This window comes from Watersipora subatra, chromosome 7 (genome assembly GCF_963576615.1).
Source record: "Watersipora subatra chromosome 7, tzWatSuba1.1, whole genome shotgun sequence".
Classification (NCBI taxonomy): domain Eukaryota; kingdom Metazoa; phylum Bryozoa; class Gymnolaemata; order Cheilostomatida; family Watersiporidae; genus Watersipora; species Watersipora subatra.
In genome coordinates, this window is record NC_088714.1 from 62,640,660 (window position 1) to 62,657,665 (window position 17,006).

At 32.4% G+C, this 17,006-nt stretch overlaps 1 protein-coding gene across 1 annotated transcript; it reads left to right on the forward strand.

Annotated features, from left to right (window-relative positions):
- The first annotated feature begins 1,773 nt into the window (after positions 1–1,773).
- Positions 1,774–11,083, forward strand: LOC137400970 (somatostatin receptor type 1-like). Its single transcript, XM_068087308.1, has 4 exons — positions 1,774–2,457; positions 7,137–7,346; positions 8,938–9,116; positions 10,921–11,083. Exons 1-4 carry the CDS (start codon positions 1,774–1,776, stop codon positions 11,081–11,083), a joined length of 1,236 nt encoding a protein of 411 aa, XP_067943409.1.
- Positions 11,084–17,006: the final 5,923 nt, after the last annotated feature.

Here is a 17,006-nt window from a genome sequence, read left to right on the forward strand (position 1 = left end):
CTTTTTTACTTTTAATGTTACAGATATACTCAAAAGTTAAAATAGCCCATAAACAGTGGCAGTTATTGTAGTTGTCATTGGCTAATCTTATTTACCTAACAAGTTTGAGTAACTCAAGCTAGAAACTTAAACACATCGATGAGATGATTTACTCAACATCATTTTTGTTGGCACAGTAGCGGTTGCATGGAAACTGATTGAATTGACCAAAAGCTGCCTGTATATTATCTGATAATCTATTACAATCAATTGAGAAATAATTTGGCAACTAATCAGAATTTCAAGCCAGTTTTTTTGATATAACTGCATTTACATTGACCCTTTACGTTAGTTTCCCCAAAACAGTCATTAAATCTATTAGTAATTGTTGCAATACAAAGATTATGAAACTGATGTTTGCCCTTGCAAATGGAAAATGAGCACTTTCATTGGGATCACATAAAACTAAACACTTGATCTGCTTGGGTAAGTTGTCTCAGCCAATCAAAAATTCAACAAGTTCAATCTGCAGTATGACTGACTTTTGGCACAATTTTAGTTGGCTGAAACAATTATTTTGCAAAAGTATTATTCAGCAAAAACTGTTGGATTATTGACTAGTATACATGCACCTTCACACTTATGCATATTGTGTGGCACAAGTAATCTTATAGAATAAACTATAGGAACATTAGAGCAAACTTACCTGATATGATGCGCAATACTTTAAACATATTTAAAACTGTTTGCCTTAATTGGCAGCACAACTGATGAAGTTGCTAGAATTAACTCTATTATTCCTTATTACTAACTACATATAATTACGCTCCTAATTGTATTTTTGCACAAGTGGCCTTCTCATAGATAATGTGTTTAGACATTATCACAGTGTGCACAGGCAATATGTTTACTCGCATTCTGTTATAGTAGGAGTTGTACTACACTGATAAACACATCACACTCTCCATCTTCACTAAAGGTTCTGGTGGCATCATTATTTTTGTTTTTTCCTTGTTGAGATGACTTATGAAGAGATTCGACTCCAAAATTAATAGAATTTATGCTCACAAGTAATGACATGACTAGCCAACTAAATAAAGCTTGTAATATTTTAATGTCAATAAGGAGTATTGTAGGTTGCATTGAGGGCCACTACAAAAACTACGATGATATATACAATGTGCTAGAGTGTAAACTTTGTGAAGAACCTTTGCCTTTATTACATTCACACACTCAATACTTAACTTTGCAAAAATGATAAGAAAAGAAAACAATCTGATCTAGTGCAATTTAATATAATCATGAAGCTCATTGAACAATGTCTCAAAATAAAGCTCTTAATTTTTGTGATATATTTTATGTCATCGCAGTTATAACCAATCTGTTGACATCACTGGTGGTTGACAGGCACCGAAGCTGAGACTAAAATGTAAAAAACGTTACTGGCTTTACTGTACATTTTACTTCCAGGTAATGACGTTCCTCAACCAATCAGCGATCAAAAATGCTTTAATTTTCTTTTTGAAGATGTTGACCTCACTTCCTTCAATAGCTTGTATTACCTCAATAGTTAAATATAGCTTTATTTAAATCAATCATAATAAGTGTTATAGCACTGATGATGAAACTAAATTCTATCGAGTGTTTCACGCATGAACAGCACTGCAGAATCTTTATTTATCTCTTGACCTGCGTTTTGAATGAGATGATTACTACACAACAGACATAGGAGGTCGCACTCTCGTCTTGCTGAATTTTTTATTACAGATACATATATGCCTGAAAATATTAAATATGGAAGGAATAAGCAATTCAACGAAGGAGCTTGTACCTTATCGAACTGTAGCTCTCGTCTCAAGTTACTTCATCTTAGTGACGATAGTCGGAGTTGTCTTAAACCTATTGACTGTATTTACTTTAGCGCTGGGATGTAATATCAGCAAAGAAGTGAAAATTCAGCTCATCAACTTGGCAATAGCTGACGTGATAATGGCCGCTTTCTTTCCGACTACAATGATGTCAGATAACGTTTTTTACTTTCCATTTAAAGGAACCCTCTCGTGGTGCGCTATATCATTTTGCATTGCGATTTCGTCAGCTCATGCAAGTTTGTTATGCAGTGCATCTATTAGCTTGGAGAGACTAATTCTTGTATATTTTCCATTTAGAGCATCTGGATACACAAAAAAAGTAAAGATTTTTGTAGTTGTGCTTATTTGGCTTATTGGAACGACGCCCCAGATAGTGACAGCTCATCACTGTCGACTAGTAACTCTGGATGATGGCACTAAACGCTGTGAGTTTGGAATTATACGAACACTGAGCTTTTATATTTGGATAGAAGCAATACAATGCATAGCGCCATCCGCTACTATCATTATCTCCTACTCCTTGGTCTTTATCAAGCTCTGCGTCAGAAAGAAAAGCAAGATTGTACTGAAACACTCTACCAGTAAGGACAGCCACGCCATTGACAAAGTTAGTAAGCTTTCTTTTTCTTAAACTTGAAGAGAGTTGTCTATTCCTTGCTGTAGTACCAAAATGATGAAATTAAGGATTTTCTATAGATTCTAGAGAGTTTGATATCAGCGAGGTCTTGTATTGTTGTAGAAGTGGCTGATTCAAAAATGAGTTTAGTTTTTGTAACTTGGGAAACCAACTGATTAAAAATCAAGAAAAAAGTTTTACTCTACTGAAGTAGTTTCTCAGAACAATTACTGAAGTTTGAATATTAATATAGGTTTTATTCATATAGATTCTAAAACTTATTAAACCTTGACTTAGCCGTATTACTGGCTCTACTTTCACAACAATATTTGTGCCATTTGAAAACATGTATTTTCTTTAGTGCAGCCTTTCCAAAATCGGTGTTTGACATTTCAAGTTTCTGGGTACCGGTTTTCCATAATTTCATAAAAAATATAATGCAAATATGCTATTCCGATAAATTACACATATTTGTAGCTTTATTAAGAACTCACTGAAGCAACCAACTGACATTGACATAGTGTGGTTTTCTACAAGAACAAATTGTTTTAGTAGCTCGAAATATTGTCACAATACTCATGAGCTATTTACCGAAAATAATTGAAATGGGATTTCTCGTAGCAGTTACCTGCAAGAGTACACAACCCTGTTGCTAGAAACTTTGGATCACACCTCATCCAATTGTATTCATACTATCCGTGTCAAACAAAATATGATAAACTCAATCGTCCTGAAAGGTTTTGAAAGTTTTCTTGAATAACTCAACCAAATAGAAAGTTGGTTGATGCATTTGTGGTACTTAGTCAGTTATGCTACGTACTAGAGTTTCAATGAGATATTTACAGATTGTACATGATCAATTGTATTGGCCCTTTCATTGTTGTCTATGTACTAATTTAGCCATCGGCCTGCTGCCAGCAATTTTACCAAAAATTGCCAATTTTGCTTCATGATATGTATACAATTTTGTTCACTTTAAACTCTATCTAAAAAAAAAATTTATATATTGTATTTTGCTAACATATTAATAAATACTGCTAGGCAAAAATCCAATGTATTTGTACTCTGCGCATTACTAAAGTCATGTGAAGCTACGACCGCTGCAAAGCTACATGTAAAACAATCCTTTACAATGTTCCATAACCTTACAAAACTACTGCTTTATCACCATCAGAGTCAGTGCTGCAATTTTAACTATTTGTGCAATTGCAAAAAACTGAATATGAATTGGCTATAATGTCATCAACATAAGTAATTACCTGTTTTCCAACTTGGCAGGTACTTACAAAATTTAGCCAACAAATGTTTGTTTTTATGCTGGGAATTCCCGAACAGAAGTTTAAAATTTCTTGGTTGTTTTAAGTCAATTTTATAAATAAACTTCAGACAAAACTTTCAATACCGTAGAGGTCCTAAAGATCATTGGTTATGTTGTCAATGAATAATAAATTAAGTTACTACACAATTGCTGGGAAAGTTGCAAAAGCGCATCTACGGCAGTAGACAATAAAAAATGCATAAATGCATCTACTGTAGTAAAAGGTAAAGAGGAGAGTTTATCCAGTTTTGCTTCTGTATGGTCATGAATGATATGACGGCTATTATGGCCAAATCTCTGAAAATAACATTTGTAAAAGCTTGCTTACTGTGTAGTTCCTTTACAATTTGCGTTTATTATTTTAAAATTCGCAATTTTGTTTGTGCACAAAAAGTTTGTTGTAATGCCTGTTCTTGTAAGTTTAATCTCAATGCCCTTGAATTTTTTGTTTTAGCTTTCTTTATCTGTTTAACAATAGTTTTGTTTATGGGCAAAAAAGTTTAAGGTGGAGCCATAACCTCTGTTCTATCGGTAAGAATTATAAACTGCATGATTAAAAATTGATCAAGATTTGGTGATTGCAAATGAAAAGTCTGATCTGATTAGTGGTCTAAATGCAGTTTCATCTTAATACAGCAACCCGACATCAAGATCGGAGTATTGTCAAGATATACTCAATTTAGGAATTAGTCAATCGGAAGGGATATGATTCAAATATTGACAGGGTTTCTATGAAAATACAATAGAGCTTCGCAAAAATGAACTAAAAGATAGTCGAGAATTACGACAGCTGCTTCAGTAAAAGCTCACACATATTTACAAAAAATAGCACAGATATGCTCAAAAATTATGCAAGTGATGTTCAAAAAAGAATTTATTGATATTTCAGTTTTTCTATAAAACATAAATACTTCACTATCTAAAAGAAAAATGGATCAACCGAGGATATTAAGTGTATGACTTAATACTTGAGAAGAAGAGTAGCTATAGATTGTTTTTAACTTTATTGATATTGAAGTCAATGCAAACTAGCCTGCATATATGTTGGTGAAAAAAATTTCTCCCAAGCCAATTGAAAATATTTCCAAGTTGGTTCCAAGTGAGTTTGTTGTTTAGTGTATTTTATGATACAGTAGGTGCTCTCTTGAATTTTTAGATTCTGCTTTTTAGTAAATAAATAGTACACTTTAAAGCTGATTACGAGAATTCACAAAATATTAAACTTTAACCTATTGGTTAAAATAAGCTTGCTACAGGAGTCAATGGTTCACAGACAAATATTTGATTATGAATGTTCCATATAAATGCTGCTAAAAATCTTATATGACTCAATTTTAATCATTCAGACCTCAACCAGAATTTGAATTCAAGTATTACACATATAAACACAAATGTGGGATACAAGTTGCTAAAGAAATACTGAAGACCGGCATGATTAGGTCACGTGCTATTTAAAAATTGTCTAATAAAACTTTTGCTTAAATCTCAGAAGCATCTGCAGTCAAACTGGCATTACCATTTAGCACTAATAAGAACTACAATAAGCCTTAACTAGCCATTATGAGGTTACCGTTACTGAGCCTGGTTGGCTTATAAAAATGGTTACGTCTGTAACTATTAAACTATGCAAAAACCATGTCAACGCCTCATTTACTAAGTATTTAAATGGTAAATGTCATTCGTAAGATTGTTGGTTAAATTGATTGGTTGCCAACCAATGTTGTTTTTTAGCGGAGATATCGCACAACTTTTTGCTTTTCGTTATCTTCTTCTAATGCACGCTAATCTTGATATAATAGACTTTTAACATCGCATATATTGATATAATTTATGGAGACTTCATACATATAGCTGAGTTAATCTGGATGCTATTTGTCTATTTTCTATGTTTTTTGTAATTAGCCGACAAAGATTGTTTTATTAGTGAGGTGTGAAGTAGATTGTTTCTTAAAGCACTAAATAAATGAGCTGCAAAGTTGTGCAATCAAACCAAAGCATTAACCAGAGTCTAATCTTTTCAGTTGGTTTTTGGCGGAAAAGGCTTTTTCGTGGTCACATATCATATGATTTTTTTACATATCACTTACTTTGACATATAGTCGACTTCAAAGCAGCATTTTAATAAAATACTTGTTGAAGGTTTTTTAAAAATACGGTATAGGCATTGATTGCAGCATTGAACTAGATGTTGATTGAGTTTAGTTCTAAACAGTTGATAACAATTGCAGCTGTTACATTTATTTTCGCAAAAGTTTAATGATTGATAGAAAATGGCCTATACAGTTAAAATGACAAATAGACAGTACGAGTCAAAGATATTAACAAATTTATGCGATTAAAAATTTGTGTTATCATAAACATACTTAGTAAGAAAAAAAGCAAGATTAATGTTAGGATTACCTGTATAATCTTTATACCTTAATGTGACACTTCAAAAAGTTTTCTGTGTACTTTAGCTATTCTGCATAAGAAAGAGTGTCAAAGCTTTAATCTCTGAAAGTCTTGCCATATAGTGAGAATAAAACTTTTTTAAAGAAAATAAAAAATTGCCGAATCACCGTTATTAAGCAGATTTATGCTAATGACATTAGCTATTTTGTGTTTTTGGATGGAATGATTGTGAGCAAGCTACGAAGAATTTCTTAAAATATTAGTCAAAAGCACTCGATATGTACAGGCACCTAAATAACATCATCACCGTGGTTATGGGAAACTATTAATTCTTCCAGTTAATTATTACACAATTAATTGTCTCAATTAGTAATCATTACAAATACATATTGTTTTAGTAAAATAGCTTGCACAGACCTAGAAATATATTTTAAAAGGTGCATTGCTTAACATATCTAAAAAGTATTAATGATGTCATTTAAAAATGGTCAGTCTAGCCAAAGATCATTTAGCTGGAGTATTAGAGTGAAGTAAAATGATTCTGCACATATAAGAGCAGTTTTAGGGACTTTTTCAAAGTGTTGAAAGTTTCACATAATTGTCATTTTAAGCTTAAAATGGCTACTTTCAAAAAGATAAAACAGGGAAAACTTGAATGCAGTATCTAGCAAAATAGAGCATATACAAGTTTGGCCGAGTATTTTGGTTATATTCATAAATTTACATATGTAAACATGTTCTTATATATATGTAACTGTCATCTGTCATCAAGCAAGCTATGTAATTACAAGAATCTAGTTCACTAAACGTTTTAAAGTGTTTCAAAATAAATTTTAGATTTGCTAGTTGCAAAATACACTATATTTTTATAAAAGCCTTTTAAGATTTTATTAATTATCTCACAGACAAATACCGAAGATTGTTTCAAAAAAATATTTAAAAAGTGTCATGCGTACTCTAGTTGCAGTTGATGCTGGTGGTAGATGCCATTTTTACACTCATAGCTTGGCTTCCCCAAGACATCTACTCCGCATGGCTGACCTATGGAAATGTTGACCTGATCAAATACAGCATGAAGGCAGCAGTTTTAGAGGCATCACTGGCAGCTTTAACCTGTGTGAATGCTTTTTCTACTCCGATCATCTACTTTGCGTTTAACAAGTATTTCAGAGTAAGTAGCAACTGTAAGCTGAGGTATAAACTGCTTCTTTGGATCAACCTGGTAAAAGATCTTTGTTGTTTGTGAACTTTTGTTTACCTAGGTAATAATCATACGTGTTACATGCTACGAAATTTTGAGCTTTGAAGTTGTGATTTTAAACGTATTAATGAGTATGATGTATTTACGTGATACTCAGGAGCGGTTGCACAACTCCCAATTGTTGGCAGCTGACAAGTTCACAAGCTACAAAGAAACTGTCGTACAACTGTGTATTTTCTATATTAGCTTGTCGCGCTTTTGGCTACAATGAAGCGCATATTTCATATTGCGACTGACACTCCTAATATGCGTCAAAGGTCAAATATCAATGTCAAATCACAGAGGAAATTTTTCTTTCAAATTCAGAGTTAATATTTTTTCTTTTGCAGCTAATGTTTTGTAAAACACTAGCGTAAAAGCAAACTTGTCTAGGGATGCTGTAAGGACATCACCAACAAAGACGATGAAAATCCAACCTCCGATCACAAAGATTTGTTCAATAATAGGAATATTGGTGTTTGCAAAGTACGCAGCACTTTATTTTTGCTACGATGTTTTAAAAAATACCCTCTTGAAAAGGAAGTTTTAATTGCTTTGAAGAACTAAAGATGTGACGCTTAGTCCATTTACATGCTAAGAAGATAAAAAACACGACAAAAATTTGTAGCAGGTAAAGCTAGTGAATATTATTGCCGGTTTGCACTAATATTGTATTGCTTATAAAGCTTAGCTCTACGCATAGTAAGCAAATGCTGTTAGATTAAAAAGTCTTAATCAAAGCATTAATGCACTTTTTTGAGTTACTTTTATATTTCAGTGTTTTTGCTTGAGCGTACACACTAACTACTTATGTACTCTCATATGGGACTAAAAAATCATGAACCATCTTTTTATTATATTAGCGTATGTAGCTGTATAAGCTGGTTGCTTGGCTTAGAGGTGGTGTGTGTTTGGCGTCACAATTTTGCATCTGTCAAATGCACAGATTTGATTTCCGTGATGTGCAGTCTTTTTTCTTATCCCCTAGTTGAAGGGGTGGACACGGCTCTTAATATAGCAAAGATTTAGACTAGTTTATGCTACTCAAACAATTCAGAAATTTTTATGTTCAACTTGTTTGAACTCATTTTCATGAACTCATTTGAATTCATAGGTTGCTTGAAAACTCTTTTTATCGGTTGTGCAACGCCAGGAATTCAGCTATTTCAAACTATAAAAGCAAAAAAAAGCACAACTTAAATTCAGAGTGTCTGGCACTGACAAAATCTATTGTGTAAAATGCCAATTCAGAATCAAACAAAAACGAGTTGAAAAACATACTAAAAGTATTGCATATAGAAAATGGTCAGGGAAATGGTCCAATGAATTGATCAAATGAACTCTAGTCAGTGAGCCTGATGGGTTCTAATTACTACATTTTAGTACTTTTGGTGTACTGCCTTAATCAGTCGAGTTTCCATTCCCAGTTACTTTCTTGTTTAGTTGAAGCAGTATTTCTTTTAACTGACTTAGAGCAAAACTAGTGTGAGAGTTTTGTTTGATATTTTATGAACTTTTGTAGATGGATGTGAAAGAACTTTTCCAAAAAGTTTTTTGTTGGCGAAGCACTCAACAGGCCAAAACTGCTCCTCCCGCTGTGGAAGCCAACGCATTCGACGCAACTAGCATGACAGTCTTAACAAGTGATCGTAGCAGTTCAAATGAATTATCTGCTTATGATGATGACAAAAAACAATCGATGTGATTATCACTCACAGCACAAATCTGATAAAACTGTGTAAAATCCCTTACCTGTGCTGGTTTGGCTAACATGATATTAGCAATATAAATGTTTGAGTGTTAATATTTTTTATTATTGAAAAATATTAACCTTAAATGTTAATGTAAAAAATATTTTATGTTTGCATTGAAATTATAACATTACTAATTTTTATATTATTATCTTTAATAATGGAGTTTAGGTGACATAACCAAGCTGATCAGATCACGCTTCAAAAAATTAAGAAATGTGTTTGTTTTAGTCGTTCTTTGTCAGTTAAGATAAGTCTGTGTGCTCAACAAGCCAATATCCATATGTACTAAATTATTATCTTGATTTCTACATATGTATTTTTAATTTTTTGTGAAGACATGACATGAGTCTGATTAAGCCTATGAAGGATTAATATATTTTTACTGAAAGAAATATTTTGTTTTATAAATCGGGATACTAGTAATATCTTATGATGCATATTTGTAGTTTTGGTTAATATTATGAAGACAAATAATGTTTTGAATCTATTTAATAAAACTCTAAAATGAATGAAAAACTGAAAGCTCTTGGTTTTGGTAACTTATGAATACGTCAGTTTGCATTTATCTAACATGTAGAGTGATTGCCTTGCTAATTACATGTACATAGTTTTGAACATTGCATACAATGTACACATTTTTTCAGTTTATGAGTACGGTCACGTTTCGACACATGCTCGTAGCTCGTCGCTTACCCATAATCAAAACATTAATTTTGTTGTGCGCCTATCTCAAAAAGTTTTATTAAATTAAGGCAGCAGCTTGAGCACCAGATAGAAAATGGACTACTATTCTTGCAATTTCATTATTGATGACTATTATAAGAAACTAGTCATTGCACATTTAAACCTTTGCTTTTTCATGAATTCAAAAATAAAGTTTGGTTTATCTTATTGTTGCCAATAATTTTACAGTTTAGCAGTTTATACAGCACTTTCACTCATGAGTTATATTTATAAAATTAATCATCACGTTATCTAGGATTAAGGATATCAGGCGTCAGAATGAGTAATTATAAAATTGAAAGTGCCCACGTTTTTAGCAGTAACCATACACACCCATTGGCTTAATAACATGACTGAGTTAAAGAACTAACTGTTGAATTTTTTGAAAAGTGCTAATGAATGTAGGATGGAACCCTATTATAGCTAACACCAAGCAATAAGTTGCTCAAAAACATGCGGGCTCCACAATTCTTCCTTTACACTGAGCGGATGTTTTGTGTTTTCTAGGAAGCTAGCCATGAAATATAAAAAAGATAGATAAAGCTACAATCACATACAGTTTACCCTACTGGTAGTCTCCTAGATAGTCTGTCTATTTCATGACACCCAAGCGAGAATCAATTGTCAAATGAGGACTACCACATTTTGCTTGTTTGAAGTATTTTAGTCCGTTTTTACAAAAAAATTCAAATAAATAAGATTTTGATTTGATTTAAAATGGCATTCTAAATAGCAAAAGTAACAAGGCTATTATTCAGATAAACAACTATTTAGTTTGTAAATACTAAATTAAATTAGTTACTTTCCTCCCACAAAAGAAACATTTAAATAAGCAAAAGAAATATATAGAAATTCTTTTGAGAAAGTTGGCTGAACTGTATTTAAACTGTTTTGAAAAAAACTTCGATCCTTCAACCAAATTATGTGGTAGAAAATTGGTTAAACAGGACAATAGCTACTGCAAATTATAACAGTACTAAATCAAACCATAAAAACTAGCTAGTGTGGTGGAAAATTCTCATGGCTAGGGCTAGTTATCTAGCCAACCCTAGGGTTGATGATACTACTGGAATAAGCACTGGCTCGGCAGGAGACCTGATTGCCAAAGAGGAGTGGGTCAGCCAAGAGACTGTTATCGAGGCCAAAACAAGACTGAGAGACTCATGGAGCGGAGACAGTCACGGTGTATAAGAAGACCTGATGATGCGAAAAGGCAGATATCACTGGCAGTCTTTTGCATTTCATTACTTACATGTGCACATGCGGAATTATATCTATTCATATATATACCTATATATTTTTTAGATAAAAATATTTGTCTTATCGCTCTGCACCCAGAGGATTGGATTTTTGCGAGGCAATAAAAATAACCTGAAAGTTTCCTTTACATTAGAGCAATGGAATGACTACTGAAATAATTTTCTATACTAAATCTGAAGAGCAAAACCTAAAAAATAAAATAAGCTTAATTATAAAAATATTTGGTTTTTAAAAACCTAAGAATTTTTAGAGGAAACAACAATTATTGTGCGCACTTATTACAAGGATTGGTATGCTAAAATGCAAAGAGTAAATCTTTTGCTATACATTGAATAGTTGATACTGCGTAATGAGTATTAAAAATTGGGTTTATGGAACATTCAAGCTATTAAATTCCAGAATACTGTTAAATGTAATGTAATGTAATGACAAAATAATTGAAGAGTGGACAAGTGTAGAGCTCAAGGTTCAAAAATGAAACGTGGATGATCATGAGAGATAAAAAAAAGAACAAAAAACTTTCATTCTTGGAGGATTTTTGAGGTTAGCAAAAATTTTTTTGTTTACTGTCATTTGTCACCATTCTGCTAGATTGACAAGTTGGCAAATCCCATTACAAGCTGAGCAATTGCCAATGAGTTTTGATCAGAGGGTAATGATTTGTATGTGCGTTTAATTCAATAAGTTGTTTTGCTAGACCTGTAACTAGACCTGTATGGTTGCTTAGGTCAGTTAACAAAAACAATTTTTAATAACGTGTACATGTCCGTTCAAATGCCAACAATGAATTAGCAAAAAATCTTTAATTGGTTTGGAGACACAAATTAGTAAACAGATATTTTTGTAAAGCCTTGTAGAATAGTGAGTAGAGAGTTTCATTACTTTTGCACAGCCATTGAGCAAAGCAATTTTAAATAATGCTAACCAGCAAAGGAAAACTAGTTTACACCTATAGACTATGTTATTAAAACATTTTTGAACATTTGAAAGTTTCATATAATAACTTTTTATTAAATGGGCAATTTACATTATTCACATTATTCACATTTGTTAAGTTCACTAGTTTTTATACTGAGATGTTTACATCTGCTGATTTTTTTCATTTTTTAACAAATGGGAACTCACATGAGTTCAAAAATTGCAATCTACATTGCAACAAATATTTAATCTGTAGTAAGTAGCTGGCATTAGCTAAGCTATAATCACAGTCCTCTGCTTACTGAAGACAAATTGATCTTATTTTTACTGTCTGCCACAGAGAGATTAAGGTAACTGATAGATTCTCACACAATTACCTTAATAAAATCAATAAAAAGTAGTCAATGCTAAGCTTTTTATGAAGCTATGCATCGAAAGACACTAAAGGCTGGTTCACGCTATATCGCCACATTTCGCCGTTGATGTCACAATACTTCGGTGATTGTCAATGATAACCATGTTCACACTATCACATACCTATCCATGTTTGTACCAGAATATACTCCCTGACAGTGTTTTCATTTATCTTTTTAAAAATTTTGAGAAGAAACCTTTTTTTTGTGTGCTAGAATAAAAAACTAGCCCCTCAGCGACTATCATAAACAGATATGAATAAATCACTCTATCTGCAACTGCGAATCACCTTCCTGACGTGTTCGTAATGCTTCTTCGATGCCATCAGTTCACGGTTAACATAATCGCTGATAAACGCCGAAAGGGAATACATGTATCTGACAAATGGCGATATAGTGTGAACTGGCCTTTAGGCGTTTTCATTCTACAGTTGATGCTAAAAGGGTTTTTATATGGGTGACAAGATTAAACTTTTTGGATATTACTATGAGTTGTCATTTTACACTGGCTAATTTTTTCTGTACTGACAATTATAATCAGTCAGTCTGCTACAAAGCAATGCTCAGGTGTAAAAAGTAAAAGACTATATTTTTTATGACTGTATTACAAAGATTGATCATGAAAAAGATAGTCCTAAATTTTGAAAAATAATAATTGTCCAATAATATTTATTAGCTTCATCACTACTAGCTTTTTTAGAATGTGTTCTGATCAACCGCATTGTGTAATGAAACCGTTATGCTGCGGATTAGTTATAGTTTGAATAGTGATCAGTTTGTCACTCTCTAATAACAGTTTTATGACTGGTCACTCACATATTGTGGAATTAACACCGACCTAATGTGAACTATTGTGAAACTGCCTCTAAACAAAACTGAGTTAAAAAAACACACCATTTACAAGTTATTTTAACTTGAAGATTTTTAGTGCATGAAACACATTTGAGTGTAGAAACCAACAGGGCAGAGAAACAATATAGATTGTGTGGTTTGAATTCCAGTTTAGTTATTGAAAGCAACTTAAAAAATAACACACTTCCTCTATGGGTAAATTATAATACTGCCAAAAATTTCAACTCTTGTAAAAGAAATATAAGGTTTTTGGTTGCTAGAATGAATAGTTAAATCAACATCTTTTAAAAAATAACTCCTCAAATGTTTCATATTTTGTCTGGACTAATTTGGAGTGTCAACAAACATCTGTGAGATAACTGTTGATTGAATGTTTAACCAACTTGAAGGCAAACCAAAGTCTAAAAAAATGAAAAAAATAGTTGGAATGGTATGGGTATGACACAATCAAATGGAATTATAAAACCAAACACCACCAATTCTGCAATATCATGCTTATCACAAAAAATTTGATCACTGTTTACCATGCAATTTCAGTTTTTTTTAGGTAAAAAGTATTACTGTTGTAAGAACCCATTTGCGAGGCACTTACATCATAATAGAACCATGGATCTAGATATCATTGTGGTAATTTAGATACTTGTGGTTTAGTTTTAAAAGTTATGCACTTACTTAGCAACAGTTCCGTAGCAATAGCTGTTATGTTAACAATATTTATCAATCAAAATTTCAAAGCGCTCTAATCTTGGTTGGTGATTGTATACTGATAGTAAACTGGTAGGAGCTACCCGTCATCAGTGACATAATGAAAAGACTCATCTGAGGCAATGCCAACATAAACGTTCGCCTTACTTAGACTTGCTCACTCTTACCACATCTCTGCAGGCGGGTGTACGTAATATTAGCAACATTAGAATAAATGATGATCATATTAAATGTTCTGAAGTAGGTTTATCAACATGTAGTTTGGTGTAATTGTATGGGTAAGTAGGTTAAACTATGTTTGACAAAACCGATCCTTGAATCAAGTTGTTCCAGTTTGGGAGATTTCTATTTAACACTTGTTGCTTTTAGGCTGAAGTCATTAGTGGAAATGATTAGGAGCAAGTCAAGAGCATACCAGAGAACGTGACTTGGAACAGATCCAACCTAAAGAAATATCATCAAGAAATATTGAAACGCACACCACCATAATGGGTATTGAAAACCATTATGGCTTCCTCTTGATAATGACACAATTTATTGTGAAAACTCAAACGCATGATTACTGGACATGAGATTAGTAAAAAAACTCATTGAACCAGAGCAGTTTGAAAACTTTGGAAACCCTTCGAAACATAGAAAACATGAGCAGTAATGAGTTCAATCAACTCTAGCATAAATAATGGCAAATTCAGCTAATGATATATATCATCTACAAAACCCTTGTTGTGTATAGTAATGAGTAACATAAGTTTTTATTTGCATCTTCTTTCTACATTAGTAAAAACTTCAGGCATTCGTTGCTTCTGGAGTTAACACTGCTTAGTGAAAAGCAAAATCAGGCTGTGGTTAGTGTTTAAAAACTGGAAAAAATAACGATTGGCTGAAGAGTTGCTGCATAGGTACATGTATGTGAGGGATTCTACCTTGAAAAAAAAATTCACACAATTTGGCGGATATATGGAAGAGTAATTCTATTGCGTTTCATAGTCTACAAACTCAAGAGATCACAAAAACAATTGAGAGATAAGCGAATATTTTGAACGAGATTGCATGAATGTCACAAATGCATGTATATATAAAAGGTATGTCTGCGCTGTCATGTTTTTGCTGATTATTGCAAATCTTTCACACAGTTGGCCATCATTTTTACGGCTTATATATACAACTATGATCAATCAAGAATTTTTTTATCAGCTTTTCAACTTCATGGTCCACTATGCTTGCAGTTAAATTTGTAGCATTAATTAAAATTTACTCTCAAATTTTTTTATAACTCACAAACCAACATTTTAAAAATCAGTTTTAGCAATGATCATTAGACTTTGACATACTCACTAAAAGATTACTGTTTTATATATTTTAGAATATACCTGATTTCTCACAATGATTGAATTTTTTTAATGCTGTGGAAACAAAAACATACCTGTGATGTAGTTTAATTAGATATCAAACTCTTGTTTTTTTCTATCGTCCATGATATTTGCCATAACTGTTTCAGAAAATGTACATTTTTATTCCAAACTGCTATCTTTATTTTACATGGTATTTTTTGGCATGTCTAACAGCAGCTTTTTAAGCTATGATATTTAGAAAGCTGATTAAAGGGCTGTTAGTTTTGGAGCGAAATGCAGTTAATTTTTGGCCATTAGCTTTTTTACAATAATACAAACCACAAGCTAGTGAAATAGTTAGTGTCGTATGCAAATTGTGTACAAAAATGGGTTGTTGTCATGGCAATTATATGCCTGTCATGGTGCGCTATGCTATGGAGTAAAGATAAAATCACGGCCATAAGTTTTTGAGCACAAGAATAGCTAAAGCTATCCCAGTTACCTGGTTGAGTTTTAAATTTAGCGATACTTACCTAAATACCTGGGATAATGTCAGAGCTCAGATAAACAAGGTCGTTAGCTGGACATAAATTTCTTTTAATGTCATCAAATTGAAAAGTTGGAATGTAAGAAACTCGAGTTAGTACAAACAGTATTACAAATATAATTCCTTTGAATTTTAGAATAAAAAGTGCTTTAAGTAAAAGGTTGCAAATTGCCACTACAAAGACAAAACACTATTTGCTGTTCAGGAAATTTAAAACAGCTCACGCTACTTCTGCTGTGAGTGTGGAACATACTGTTAGAATACTTGGTTCTGACAGCAAATGCTAGCTATGGTATAAACTCAATCAACTTAACACTCTATGTTCTTACCTTTGTTACTTACTCACATTGTTAAGTATTATTAGGAGTCGAGAGTCTTAGAAAAGCTGCCATTGAATGACTATTGCACTAGTAAAATTTGTAGAGGTCAAGGAAATACTGAATTTGAAGTCTTTTAATGCAAGAATATCAAACAAAAAGAATTAAAAATAATTGTTGAGTTATAGTTTTGTTTTATCCAAAAGTCTTATTCTCTATGTTTATTATTCATTGTTGTTCTATTTGTATTTCAGCAAAATGGAAATGCAAACATAAACTAGGATGTTGCTTGAAAAAGAATAAAAAAGATTTCTTTGCACCCAGTACATTATTGTTTGTAAACCTGCACAGGTTTGACTTTCAACAGACATATTTTGCGTCAATGCAAAACTTGCACAACCTCAACACATACAAATGAGAGAATCATGTTTACCAGAATATGCACAAACCTAATAAAACAAATTAATGAAAGAAATAAAACTGCATATTGCCATGAAAGATGAAAATATTAAATTATTTTGAGTGATGGATAATGTTGATTTAACCTACTATCTACCAGATTAAAACAACAGCTTTACCATCAAAAATTTTCAAAAGCTTGAAATGATTTTAGAAAATATTTTAAATATTCCACTATTTGTTTGGATTTATGTTGCTGCATTAAAATAACACAAAAATCAGACACGTGTGCATATAATGTATTCATTCCAACTTGAGCTTTTTGGTCAAATGAATGTTTTGTTCAAGCATTCGCTGATATCTCTGAATAAC

What these genes read in the sequence shown, in the direction of transcription:
- LOC137400970 (XM_068087308.1), top strand. Translation starts at nt 1,774, where the DNA reads ATGGAAGGAATAAGCAATTCAACGAAGGAGCTTGTACCTTATCGAACT. An exon ending in ACAGCCACGCCATTGACAAA is followed by an intron (nt 2,458 to 7,136) that starts GTTAGTAAGCTT and finishes TGCGTACTCTAG; the next exon opens with TTGCAGTTGATGCTGGTGGT. An exon ending in GATGACAAAAAACAATCGAT is followed by an intron (nt 9,117 to 10,920) that starts GTGATTATCACT and finishes TCTCATGGCTAG; the next exon opens with GGCTAGTTATCTAGCCAACC.